The sequence below is a fragment of the Corythoichthys intestinalis genome, chromosome 2 (assembly GCF_030265065.1).
Source record: "Corythoichthys intestinalis isolate RoL2023-P3 chromosome 2, ASM3026506v1, whole genome shotgun sequence".
NCBI classification, from domain to species: Eukaryota; Metazoa; Chordata; class Actinopteri; order Syngnathiformes; family Syngnathidae; genus Corythoichthys; species Corythoichthys intestinalis.
In genome coordinates this window covers 8,393,583-8,406,941 of record NC_080396.1, presented here as the reverse complement: position 1 = coordinate 8,406,941, position 13,359 = coordinate 8,393,583, and the positions used below count along the sequence as shown (strand labels likewise).

Below are 13,359 nucleotides of genomic sequence, written 5' to 3'. Positions count from 1 at the left end.
AAGGCTCAGTTTTCATGTCCGCATGTCCAGGTCAAAATGGTGTTAACAATAGCAGCCCATCAGTACAAAGAAGTGACCCAAAAATGATCCAAAATCAACAACAACTAACCTGGAAATGCCTCAAATGAGGCATTTTCAGATGAGACAAAAATCAAGCTTTTTAGGAAAAGGCATCAACATAGAAACGAGGCCTTAAAAGAAAACAATACGGTCCCCACAGTCAAACATGGCAGAGGTTCCCTGATGTTTTGGGGTTGCTTTGCTGCCTCTGGCACTGGACTGCTTGACCGTGTGCATGGCATTATGAAGACTACCAACAAATTTTGCAGCATAATGTTGTGCCCAGTGTGAGAAAGCTGGGTCTCCCTCAGAGGTCATGGGTCTTCCAGCAGGACAATGACACAAAACACACTTCAAAAAGCACTAGAAAATGGTTTGCGAGAAAGCACTGGAGACTTCTAAAGTGGCCAGACCTGAATCCCATAGAATATCTGTGGAAAGCTCTGAAAATGGCAGTTTGGAGAAGGCACCCTTCGAATCTCAAGAGACCTGGAGCAGTTGGCCAAACAAGAATGGTCTAAAAATCCAACAGAGCATTATAAGAAACTCGTTGGTGGATACCGGAAGCGGTTGTTCAGTGTTATTATGTCTAAAGGTTGTGCTACCAAGTATTAGGGTGAGGGCGCCAATACTTTTCTCTGGCTCATTTTTGGAATTTTGTGTAAAATGATAATGATTTAATCTTTTTTTCATTCTCTTTTGTGTTTTTTCATCGCAAGCAAAATAAATTAAGATATTACGACCAAAACATTTGTAATTGCAATCATTTTCTGGGAGAAATTGAGCATCATCTGACAGAATTGCAGGGGTGCCAATACTTTTGGCCAGCACTGTAAATGGAAAAATTCAACTCTTTCAATACCATTGATGCCAATCATCAATATAAAATATTACATTTTATTAGAATTTTATTTCAGGAAAAAAGATGCTGCAACAAACTGCAGATTTAGTCAGTAGACGAGTGAACATCATTCAGGCCATTTACCTTCCTGGTGCCTTTGTTTTCTGCCTCGGGGCTGCACAGTGCCCCAGGAGGCCACAGCATGCTGGGAGCAATGCACACCGCCAGGTTGAAGCTGGTCATTTGATTCTCGTGGGCGTTGCATCGGATAGCGTGCAACACTGCTAGCACATAACGTAGCAACAGGGCGTTGTCTTTGGGCAAGCGACTCATCATCCTGCAGAGGATGAACAAACGGACTCTTGAAGGTGCTATGAAATCCTGCAACAGTTGACTTTAAAATGATAGCGGACCATATTTTGGACACACACCAGTTCCATAAAGTGACATAAAAGTAGGGTTGTTCCGATCATGTATTTTTTTGCTCCCGATCGTTTTAGTTTGAGTATCTGCCGATCCCGATATTTCCCGATCTGATTGCTTTTTTTTTTTTTTTTTGCTCCCGATTCAATTCCAATCATTCCCGATAATTTTTCCCGATCATATACATTTTGGCAATGTAATGAATTAAGAAAAAAATGAATAAAACTCGGACGAATATATACAGTGCCTTGCAAAAGTATTCGGCCCCCTTGAACCTTGCAACCTTTCGCCACATTTCAGGCTTCAAACATAAAGATATAAAATTTTAAATTTTTGTCAAGAATCAACAACAAGTGGGACACAGTCGTGAAGTGGAACAAAATTTATTGGATAATTTAAACTTTTTAAACTTTTTTAACAAATAAAAAACTGAAAAGTGGGGCGTGCAATATTATTCGGCCCCCTCGCGTTAATACTTTGTAGCGCCACCTTTTGCTCCAATTACAGCTGCAAGTCGCTTGGGGTAAGTTTCTATCAGTTTTGCACATTGAGAGACTGACATTCTTGCCCATTCTTCCTTGCAAAACAGCTCGAGCTCAGTGAGGTTGGATGGAGAGTGTTTGTGAACAGCAGTCTTCAGCTCTTTCCACAGATTCTCGATTGGATTCAGGTCTGGACTTTGACATGGCCATTCTAACACCTGGATACGTTTATTTTTGAACCATTCCATTGTAGATTTGGCTTTATGTTTGGATCATTGTCCTGTTGGAAGAAAAATCTCCGTCCCAGTCTCAGGTCTTGTGCAGATACCAACAGGTTTTCTTCCAGAATGTGCCTGTATTTGGCTGCATCCATCTTCCCGTCAATTTTAACCATCTTCCCTGTCCCTGCTGAAGAAAAGCAGGCCCAAACCATGATGCTGCCACCACCATGTTTGACAGTGGGGATGGTGTGTTCGGGGTGATGAGCTGTGTTGCTTTTACGCCAAACATATCGTTTTGCATTGTGGCCAAAAAGTTCAATTTTGGTTTCATCTGACCAGAGCACCTTCTTCCACATGTTTGGTGTGTCTCCCAGGTGGCTTGTGGCAAACTTTAAACGAGACTTTTTATGGATATCTTTGAGAAATGGCTCTCTTCTTGCCACTCTTCCATAAAGGCCAGATTTGTGCAGTGTACGACTGATTGTTGTCCTATGGACAGACTCTCCCACCTCAGCTGTAGATCTCTGCAGTTCATCCAGAGTGATCATGGGCCTCTTGGCTGCATCTCTGATCAGTTTTCTCCTTGTTTGAGAAGAAAGTTTGGAAGGACGGCCGGGTCTTAGTAGATTTGCAGTGGTCTGATGCTCCTTCCATTTCAATATGATGGCTTGCACAGTGCTCCTTGAGATGTTTAAAGCTTGGGAAATCTTTTTGTATCCAAATCCTTCTCCACAACAGTATCTCGGACCTGCCTGGTGTGTTCCTTGGTTTTCATAATGCTCTCTGCACTTTAAACAGAACCCAGAGACTATCACAGAGCAGGTGCATTTATACGGAGACTTGATTACACACAGGTGGATTCTATTTATCATCATCGGTCATTTAGGACAACATTGGATCATTCAGAGATCCTCACTGAACTTCTGGAGTGAGTTTGCTGCACTGAAAGTAAAGGGGCCGAATAATATTGCACGCCCCACTTTTCAGTTTTTTATTTGTTAAAAAAGTTTAAACTATCCAATAAATGTTGTTCCACTTCACGATTGTGTCCCACTTGTTGTTGATTCTTGACAAAAAAATTAAATTTCATATCTTTATGTTTGAAGCCTGAAATGTGGCGAAAGGCTGCAAGATTCAAGGGGGCCGAATACTTTTGCAAGGCACTGTAAATGCAAATTTGACATTTTTAGTACTCTCGGAGAGTCACCATGTAAACGGCCCCTAAGGCTGCATTGACGGTGCTCGACGCCCAATACAGTTGGACTGGGAACGTTTGTTCATTCGAAACCAGAGCATTCACAGTCATTCTGTCCGATTTTCAGGGCATTTACAGGTAACTTGCTGTTGATTTTAGGGCATTTACATGTCATTTCCTGTTGAGTTTGTGTCACTGCCTATTTATTTGGGTGATTTCCAGGTCACTTCCTGTTCTGTAACTCAAAATAAACAGGAAGAGACCCATAAAATACCCCCAAATCAACAGGAAGTAACTGAACTTAAATGGCCCAAAATTACCTCATTGCCCGGCACTGGCTGCCACTGATGGCCATAGACGTTCAATCCATTTGCCAAATGGATTGGACGTCAACTAGTGCTAAACTCATTCTAATTCACAGCAGAAGCTTGTTTTTTTGTTTATTAGTTGTTTGTAGAATATGCTTGAATGATAACCGTTGTATCGCCATATCGTCAGATCATCGTTATCGTGAGCTTTGTATCACAAATCGTATCGTGAAGTACCAAGAGGTTCCCACTCCTACTCACCATTTCATAGCACCATTTAATGTTCAGTGCACATACTCGTAGTACAAGGACAAGCGAGTACACGTACGTATGTGCTGTCACTGCAAAGATGCGTCCACACTTAAAGCTAATATCCCATCTTTTCCAAACAGCCAGCTGATAAGTGGATTATTCAGTGGATGAGTGGTTTATCACACCTTTGTATCTCTTGTACTCGCTCTTCTTCCCCCTCTTCATCAGATAGAGCGTCCATCCATTCTTCATGCAACTCGCAACACAACAGGCTGCCGGGGATGTTGCGCAGGAAGTCCTAGTAAACATTAAAGAGCTATTCAGTCTGAAATCACGGGATCATTCCAGAATTGAAGCATATTTTGCCTTCAAAATTCTTGTGAAACAAACCTTCGTTTTCAGATTTTCTGCTACATATTAATCAATAATTCATATCATAGTCATATATATACTATATACTATATATACTATACATATAGTCATAAACTATCAAAGGCTTGATTAGCTTAGCTTAAAGCAGAAATGTGAAGTAATTTCATAACATGCCAAATAGGGTCACAATTAAAGTAATAAAACATTGTCCAACAAATAAAGCACGAAAAAATAATTTATATGCTGTTTGTTTGACAAAATAATCGCGTTTCCGAAGTTCGAGCCTGAAAGGGGACGAACCCGGAAGTGATACGTCACACCGAGAACAGCGATGGGAGCGCTCCATACGGCCGCCCTACAAAGCCCTTCGAACAATGCTTCAAACAGCGATATAAGTGATAGATCAAGCGCAAGTAGGAGACCCGTTTTTGAAGAGTTGGAGGAAGAGGAGGAGGTTGGAATTTCATGTTGGACCTAACATGTATTAGCCAGACGCTAATCAGGATTCAAACAATGTGCCTAGACTACCTGACATGGAATGGAGACAAGACCCATCGAGATTACAAGATAGGTAAGATATAGGCTGTTATCATTTTCATGATTTGAAGATGCAGGCATTTGCACATAATTTTATGCTTTTGTCTATCTGATGACATTGTTTAAAAAAATAATAATCAGACTTCATGTTCATTTTGGCAGATCCGGCAGCTCTCGTGCATATAAAATAATAATATAAAAACGTTGGGGGGAAAGAAGGAGATGAGTTGTTGATGGCTTTCTCCACTTTATTGTGGCAACAATAAGAAAACAAATAGCTGACTGCCGCCACATTCGACCGCAAAGTTTTGCTTGTCGCTCATCTTCCTCTCGCCTCCTACTACTCACAGCTCTCCAGTCCAAGCGTCTCTTAAACGGATCGTGCATAGTGTCTTGTTATGAGCTTTTTGTTGACAAAGGTATTGAACACACGACGTGCTAACAACTTTGTTTCTTTATTAACACATGGAGCTAACAGTACAAACACAGCTTGGGGCTCTCGGCAGAAAGTGGCGTCTAATGGTGTGAGGAAATGTAGTTTTTTTCACAGAAGCTAACAGATTACAAAGCAGCACTTCAGTGTTGTCCTGGGACTACATTTCCCATGATTCACTGCGTGACCTGCGCTCGCCGATTCGCTGCGAGACATTAAAACCAACACGCTTGTTGTCACTGTCACTGGCTCTCGTAAAACACAAACTAGAAGGCTATCAAGCGATCACCGTGAAAGAAACGCCGAACCGTACAAACGCAATGCAATGCTCGAAGCATGAAGGTGGAAATACAGAATACAAATACAAATAATTGTGCACAAACTCACTGGCGGAGTGTGTCTCTTACGGCAACGTGACCGTGAATTACCGTGACGCCGACCCGCTTATATGCACATCCACACCCCTTTCCCGAGTGACAGTAGATTAACCCTTTCGGACATGATCGTAGATGATGCACAATTCAAACACGCTTAATCTAGCGAACGCAACAACATCTATGATCGGGGATTGCCATGAGTTAGCTTTTGGCTAACGTCGCTAGCTTTTACTGTTCATTCCACAACAGTTGGCAGCTCTGCTTTGACAAAGTCATCAGTCATCTATCCAAAAATCACACTTACTTTTTGGCAAATCCTTGATCATATGCAGACCGGTTAAGGAAGCAGGCAGCTTCGAAGTGTTTGTAGCAGAGTACACTACTCGATGATGGTGTGAAATTCATTCGCTTCGTGCAAACGTAAGATGTCCATTTACGTGCCTTGCTATCCTTTGGCCACTCATACAACTTTTCGCTGTAGTGAGAACAAAACCGCCACACACCGCCGTGGCATCTTACCGAGAAGCAATGCAACAAACAAGACTGTTCGATGGGGGACTTCCCTCGCACTTCTCAGTGTGACGTAATTTCCGAAGATTGCCGAAGAAAAGCATTTTCGTTGTCAAGGGCGTTGCTATGGGTTAAACAAAGAATCTGAAAGGGTTGCGTGAAAAAAAGAAATAACAAAAATATGCTTATAATTGTTTAGCCATTGATATTATTCAAAAACATGGTTGGCCAACCTTACTTCACATTTCTGCTTTAAAGATCAATAGTGAAATGTTTATGACATGATTTATTTGGTGATTAGCTTTACAATATTTGGTATACTCATAGCTACGTGCATACCTGTCAAGTTGTACGGTTTCGGCTTCATTTGTACAAGTGAGCACTGATTTTTAAATGTGTATGCCGTACGTTCAAAATCTGCACGTTTTTGCTGCATTTTTTGTTTGTTTGTTTTTTCTCCATTCGGACTTTGTCACCGTTTCTGCAACGAGACAATGTGATGCGATAGTGTTTTTAAAATGTATTTATTTTTAACTTTTAACTCAATGTGCCAACTATGCGTTACTACGTTGGTTGATTGACGCGAGAAAAGTCAGAGACACGGATTGAGAAGAGCGGGAGTGGGAAGGAGGAAAGAGTTGTGATGCTGTTGTAAATGCGATGCTAGTCTTGGTGGCTCCAATATTTCCTGACTGTAGCCAACAGCCTACAATCTACGGCCACTTGATGCTAAACTAGATATCACATGCATATAGAACTAGATGCAAAATGACAGAATCGGCGGCGTTGGTAAACAGCCGCCATCTTAAAGCAGTAGACTTCTGAGAAAGACTCTGTTGTAGTGAAACTTCCTAACTAAACTAGGTAACTTTTTATCTAAAATACTCCTGAATCGGCAAAATCTTGACTTGAATCTATCTTTAAATGATAAAACAGTTTTAAAAACTTTCAAATGTCAAAAGTAGAAATAAGGGAACTAATGCAAAAACGGGAGCAATTTTAACAACTTTAACGGTTGATACACAACATTAAATGACTTCAAAACATGGCAAAGGGTACTATGTTTTTTGTTGTTGTTTTTTTGAATGAAAAAAAAACATGAAAGGTAACATCAGTTACTTTGCTAAGTAACTAATTACTCTTGCATTCAGGTAACTGAGTTACTAACTTAATTACTATCTGGGAGAAGTGATTTGTAATTGTGATTAATTACTTTTTTAAAGTAAGATTTAACAACATTGGTCATAAAGATGAAGTCTGCAGAATGAAAAGTGACGAAAGCGGAGATTTTATTCTGCCAATTTGTTACCGAACACAATTTACCTGCAACTATTGCTGATCACGTCTTAGAATTAGCAAAAGAAATGTTCCGTGATTCAAAGATTGCATCGGTGAGATAATTTTATCAACTGACCTTTTTAATTTATAATTGGACACACTAACGAACTAGCTTCAAGTCAAACTGAATTGCAATCTGAAGTGCAGCCATTAAAAGACATGATAGAAATTGCCAAAAGTGCTACATACAATTATGTATATTATTAGTCACTGTGAAATTTTAGTAATCATGATGTACCTGAAGATATTGATTGTTCTTTGATTGCACCAAGTTATGTGTAACAATATTACCAATAAATTTGATTATTTTAAAATTTAAGTTTTATTTTTGTTTCATGTTGCACGGTATATAAAACGTTGTAAGATTAGTCACCAATTTGTAAAAGCATACGTCACTATTTGTAACACTGCCAACGGTTTCGGGTTGACAGGTCCTTACATGGTTGCAGGCGACATTTGCAAATCTGTACCGTTAGCTTTCTCTCAGGAGTATAAGCTAGCTCTTTAGGCTAACTGTTCCTTCTAAGAAAGCGGACGATTTATTTATGTAAAGAAAATAGAAAATAAACATATCATTTCTTATTCTGATAACAAGCAGAACAGTTAGAGTGAGAACTTTCTTCTACCATGCTGGTTACCAGTTGCAATATGATTAAAGCAAATGTTCCCACAATTACAACTGCCATCAGTGAATCAAATAATGGCCTGAAAAATGGAGCTTGAATTTCCTTTTTAGCTGTTTGGTGGTAATATTTTTAAGACATGTTTCATTTGATGTTTACAATATTTGGTATAAGTAGGCTTGGAAAGCCATGCTAATGTTAGCTTTTGCTCAGGAATAAAAGCTAGCGGTTTGGCTAGCTATTGCTACTGACAAAGTGGCAAACTTTAATCTAAAAGATTTGATTTGAACCCTTTCATGCTTGAATTGTGATTTTTTTTTTTTCATAAATATTTTTATCACATTCATATAGGGCAGAGGTCTCAAGGGGTCTGTCCCATTTGACATCCCATTGCAGTGTTGCCCACATGTATTTTATGAATTTTGGAGAAACAAAAAAATTCTAAAAACTGGAAATAGTAATGGATGTTTATAAAGCCATGAGTAATAAAAAAATATATAAATAATAAGAATAAATTATAACAATACAATTAACTTCTAAAAACTTCAAATAAATAAATTAATTAAATTAAATGGTGATCATTTGAAATAAAGGCATCATTTCAACTAAGTGTCGCCCGCTTCTACTTTGCCTCTGGGAATTTTTATTTATATATTTTTTAGAGAGGTCCGATCACGTCATTTTCAAAGTATCGGAATCGGCAAAAAAATATCTGCCATGCCTTTTTTTTTTACATATATATTTTTTAATTAAATCGTTTTCTAATTGTATTTAACGTTACAGACATAATATGTTACACTCACTCAGAGTCTTTAGTTTAGGCTTAAGGTAGGGTTATCAAATTTATCCCAATAACGGCGGTAATTAATTAAAAAATAAAAGTATCACATTAAAATATTTAACGCAATTAATGCATGCGCTGCACGACCCACTCACGCATTCTCGTGCTCAATCTGTAATGGCGCCGTTTTACCTATATAGAGAGATAAAAGGCAGCGTAAAATGAATAGAGTGAATTTTGGCAGCCTTTGGAGCCATTTTTTATTTGGCTAAAGCCTTACAACCCCTCTCCCTACGATTAGAAATATCATGGGAAGCAATGTGGGGACGCAAGGTAGCAATTGATCTTTTTCTTAACACCTTATGTTATTTCCCAACGCAGAGAAGATATATCAATTGGTAGCACTACGCACAGTCATGGTTCCACTTCCCATCATGCATTTGGGCATGGCTGCAGTATCATTTACTGAAAGCTCAACAAATACACTAGATGGCAATATTTAGTCACAATATACAAAGTCACATTTGTCCTTTAAGAATTACAAGTCTTTCTATCCGTGGATCCCTCTCACAGAAAGAATGTTAATAATGTAAATGCCATCTTGAGGATTTATTGTCATAATAAACAAATACAGTACTTATGTACTGTATGTTGAATGTATATATTCGTCCGAGTTTTATTCATTTTTTTCTTAATGCATTGCCAAAATGTATATGATGGGGAAAAATTATCAGGAATGATTGGAATTGAATCGGGGGCAAAAAAAAAAAGCAATCGGATCGGGAAATATCGGGATCGACAGATACTCAAACTAATACAACCGGGATCGGATCGGGAGCAAAAAAACGTGATCAGAACAACCCTAGTTTTTAGCAATTGTTTTTACAAAATGGATAAGCGACAAGACCCTTTTTCAGGGACTGTATATTTTCTATTCTTTTTTCATCTTATTTGAAGTGTGACTTTTAATGGAAAAAATAGTTTTCACAGTAGTGTATACTGAAACTAGTATGATTTTTAAATTAGCTGGATTACTCTGACCATAGCAAAAAGCAGATATTTGTTTCAGACAACAGGAGAGGTGTTGCCAAGGCCTCGGGCTGCCATTTCAGCAGCGTTGAGTGTCACAATATTATGATGCATATGGGGCTGACATGAGAAATATGGCCTTTTAGAGACCTCATTATGCTGCTATGAGTGTCACCGCTCATTTTGACAGTGTCACTTGAGTGGAGCTCTAGCCTGAAGCCTTTTCGCCAGGAATGATGAATAGGAGGTGCTGCCAGGGAGACTGCACTATAGTACAATAAGGTACAAAATGATTGTTACTGTACTTGAGTAGATTTTATTAACCTTCTCAGACGTTCACTAAACAATGAAAATTGCCGATATAATTGACTGATAAAAATTGATTACAATATATAACAATATATTTGAGAGAAAAAGCATGTTATTTTGCCTAATTCAAATCTTATTATCTGAACATTTAAATATGTAAACTAAATATAAACTATATATTCGTCCGAGTTTTATTCATTTTTTTCTTAATGCATTGCCAAAATGTATATGATCGGGAAAAATTATCGGGAATGATTGGAATTGAATCGGGGGCAAAAAAACATGATCGGAACAACCCTAATTTTTTTTTGTTTTGTGACCTCACATGCAGTAGTTTAACTCTTTGACTGCCATTGACAGCAATAGACATCCAATCCGTTTCAATTGGGAGAGATTGGAAGGGATTATTTGAACGAATTTGACGTCTGTTGCCGTCAGTAGGTGTTTTCAATATTATTTTCCCTCTTTTACTAACTACCACAACACATACTCTCTGACCTGGGTAGGCAGGGATGTCCACTGTAGTGACCACTGTCCCTGAAAATGTTACCCTTTTTGTTTGAAATTCAATTTGGTCATGAGAGGGGTTTGAAAAAAATGGAAAATTTGAATTTTGGTGGGTACTTTGTATTTTGTATTTTCAGTAATATTTTCAAGCATTCTTTTCTTTAGGATTTTTTAGAATTGGTCTCAGGACAAGTAAATTTACCTATAAACTGTGTGTTTTAGTATTTTGTATGAGGATTACCTAAAATTTGAAAGAGGGTTTGTAAAATTGTCTTATTCTCGGATGACCATTAGATCAAATCGGATTCAGTAGAACAGTGTCAACATAGATTTGTTTTTGTCTAACAATAATAACAAGGATTACAATGCAGATTAAGACCCAATGAACATGTTGTCCTGCTAATGAGGATGTGCAGAGGAGATTAAAGGCCAGGTGAGCGATGTGGGTCATCATGACAGCTTACTTTGAATACGCCGGCGATGATGAAAATGTGCTCTCGTGTAAGAGGGAGAAGGAATTCGCCAGCGTCCAGTGAATCTCGCAGCTCTCTGACCGCCCGAGCGCCAGCAGGGCGCCGAAAGATGCCTCGTGTCCACGGGCCCTCGTGATATAGGAGCGCTAGCATGTCCTGGTTGGGCAGAACGGCAATGAAGGCGAGAATTGGTGTTCTGTGTACATCAAATTTTATGGAAAGTTAAAGCAGCAATATGTAAGATTGATGGCCAGAAATTGACTGCAACCAGGATCAAAATACTGGAGCGCACAACATCCCCTTCGTTCCCCTTTTGGCAGCCAAATAAGTGCTTCACAATAGAGAATTGAGCTGTGTTATCATACTAATGCTGCATTTCAATCAGGAACTACAAAATGCCATTTCTTGTGAAATTGCATGGGTAGCTTTCGTGTGCTGGTATACATGTAGTAGACAGACACACAAGTACTTGTACTACAAGTCCACGCAAGTCCCAGGGTTCCCACGGGTCCTTGAAAAGTCTTAAATTATAAGATTATAATATAAATTTAATTATAATTAAATTCATAAAACCATCAAAATTATGACATGACACTGTCATTGGCATTAATGAATGCTTATGACAGATATCATTGTTAAATTTGCCAAATGACACTTAATGACATCTGTCATAAGCATTCATTAATGCCTATGACAGTGTCATGTCATAATTATGACGCCGCTGTCAAATAAAGTGTTACCAGCCAATAACCTTTGGTGTAAATATCCCATAATACAGTTAGCATAGCTGCGGCTTACCTATGAACAAATGCCGTTTTTGTGTCAAATTTGGTGATTGGTGGCCTATAGTAAGGTGTGCCATATAGTCCGAAAATTACGGTATGTGAGTAGTCAGAGAGGTCCACTACTAATATTCACCAACTTTGGCCAAAAATTATTTAAAATTGTAGATTTACAATACCACAAAAATGAGAACTATAACCTGTAACTAGATCAAAGTCTACATGTAGGAATTTTAAATCAAATTTGCTATGCAGTATATTTGTACAGTAAAAATGGATAATTTTGAGTCTGGGAGTGGTCAAAAGGTCCACTTCTTATATTCACCATTCTTGTCTAGAACATATACAGACTTGTGGATCTACAGTATCACAAAAATGACAACTAACCGGATCAGAGAATACAGTGTATCACAAAAGCGAGTACACCCCTCGCATTTCTGCAGATATTTAAGCATATCTTTTCATGGGACAACACTGACAAAATGAGACTTTGACACAATGAAAAGTAGTCTGTGTGCAGCTAATATAATATAATATATAGAGATGTCCCGATCGATCGGGTCCGATCAAGTCATTTTCAAAGTATCGGAATCGGCAAAAAAATATCGGCCATGCCTTTTTTTTAATATATATATATATATATATATATATGTATATATATATATATTTTTTTTTTTTATTAAATCGTTTTCTAATTGTATTTAACGTTACAGATGTTACAATCATCCAGAGTCTTTAGTTTAGGCTTAAGGTAAGGTTATCAAATTTATCCCGATAACGGCGGTAATTAATTTTTTTAAAAATGTATCACGTTAAAATATTTAACGCAATTAATGCATGCACTATACGACACACTCACGCATTGCCGCGCTCAATCTGTAATGGCGCCGTTTTACCTATATAGAGAGATAAGAGGCAGCGTTAAATGAGTAGAGTGAATTTTGGCAGCCTTTGGAGCCTTTTTTTAATTGGCTAAAGCCTTACAATCCCTCTCCCTACGATTAGAAATATCATGGGAAGCAATGTGGGGAAGCAAGGTAGCAATTGATCTTTTTCTTAACACCTTATGTTATTTTCCAACGCAGAGAAGATATATCAATTGGTAGCACTATGCACAGTCATGCTTCCACTTCCCATCATGCATTTGGGCATGGCTACAGTATCATTTACTGAAAGCTCAACAAATACACTAGATGGCAATATTTAGTCACAATATACAAAGTCACAAGCCTTTCTATCCGTGGATCCCTCTCACAGAAAGAATATTAATAATGTAAATGCCATCTTGAGGATTTATTTTCATTATAAACAAATACAGTACTTATGTACTGTATGTTGAATGTATATATTCGTCCGAGTTTTCTTAATGGATTGCCAAAATGTATATGATCGGGAAAAATTATCGGGAACGATTGGAATTGAATCGGGAGCAAAAAAAAGCAATCGGATCGGGAAATATCGGGATCGGCAGATACTCAAACTAAAACGATCGGGATCGGATCGGGA

At 38.3% G+C, this 13,359-nt stretch overlaps 1 protein-coding gene across 3 annotated transcripts in view; it reads right to left on the bottom strand.

Moving 5' to 3' along the window:
* LOC130905437 (rho GTPase-activating protein 20-like) overlaps positions 1-13,359 on the bottom strand; it is a 52,736-nt gene that overhangs the window by 10,136 nt on the left and 29,241 nt on the right. For all 3 annotated transcript variants that reach the window (XM_057818852.1, XM_057818860.1, XM_057818843.1), the window contains 3 exons: positions 11,063-11,227; positions 3,968-4,080; positions 1,046-1,238 (listed from right to left, as the gene is read on the bottom strand). In XM_057818852.1, coding sequence (XP_057674835.1) covers positions 1,046-1,238; positions 3,968-4,080; positions 11,063-11,227 — 471 coding nt within the window. The remainder of the gene's footprint in view (positions 1-1,045; positions 1,239-3,967; positions 4,081-11,062; positions 11,228-13,359) is intronic.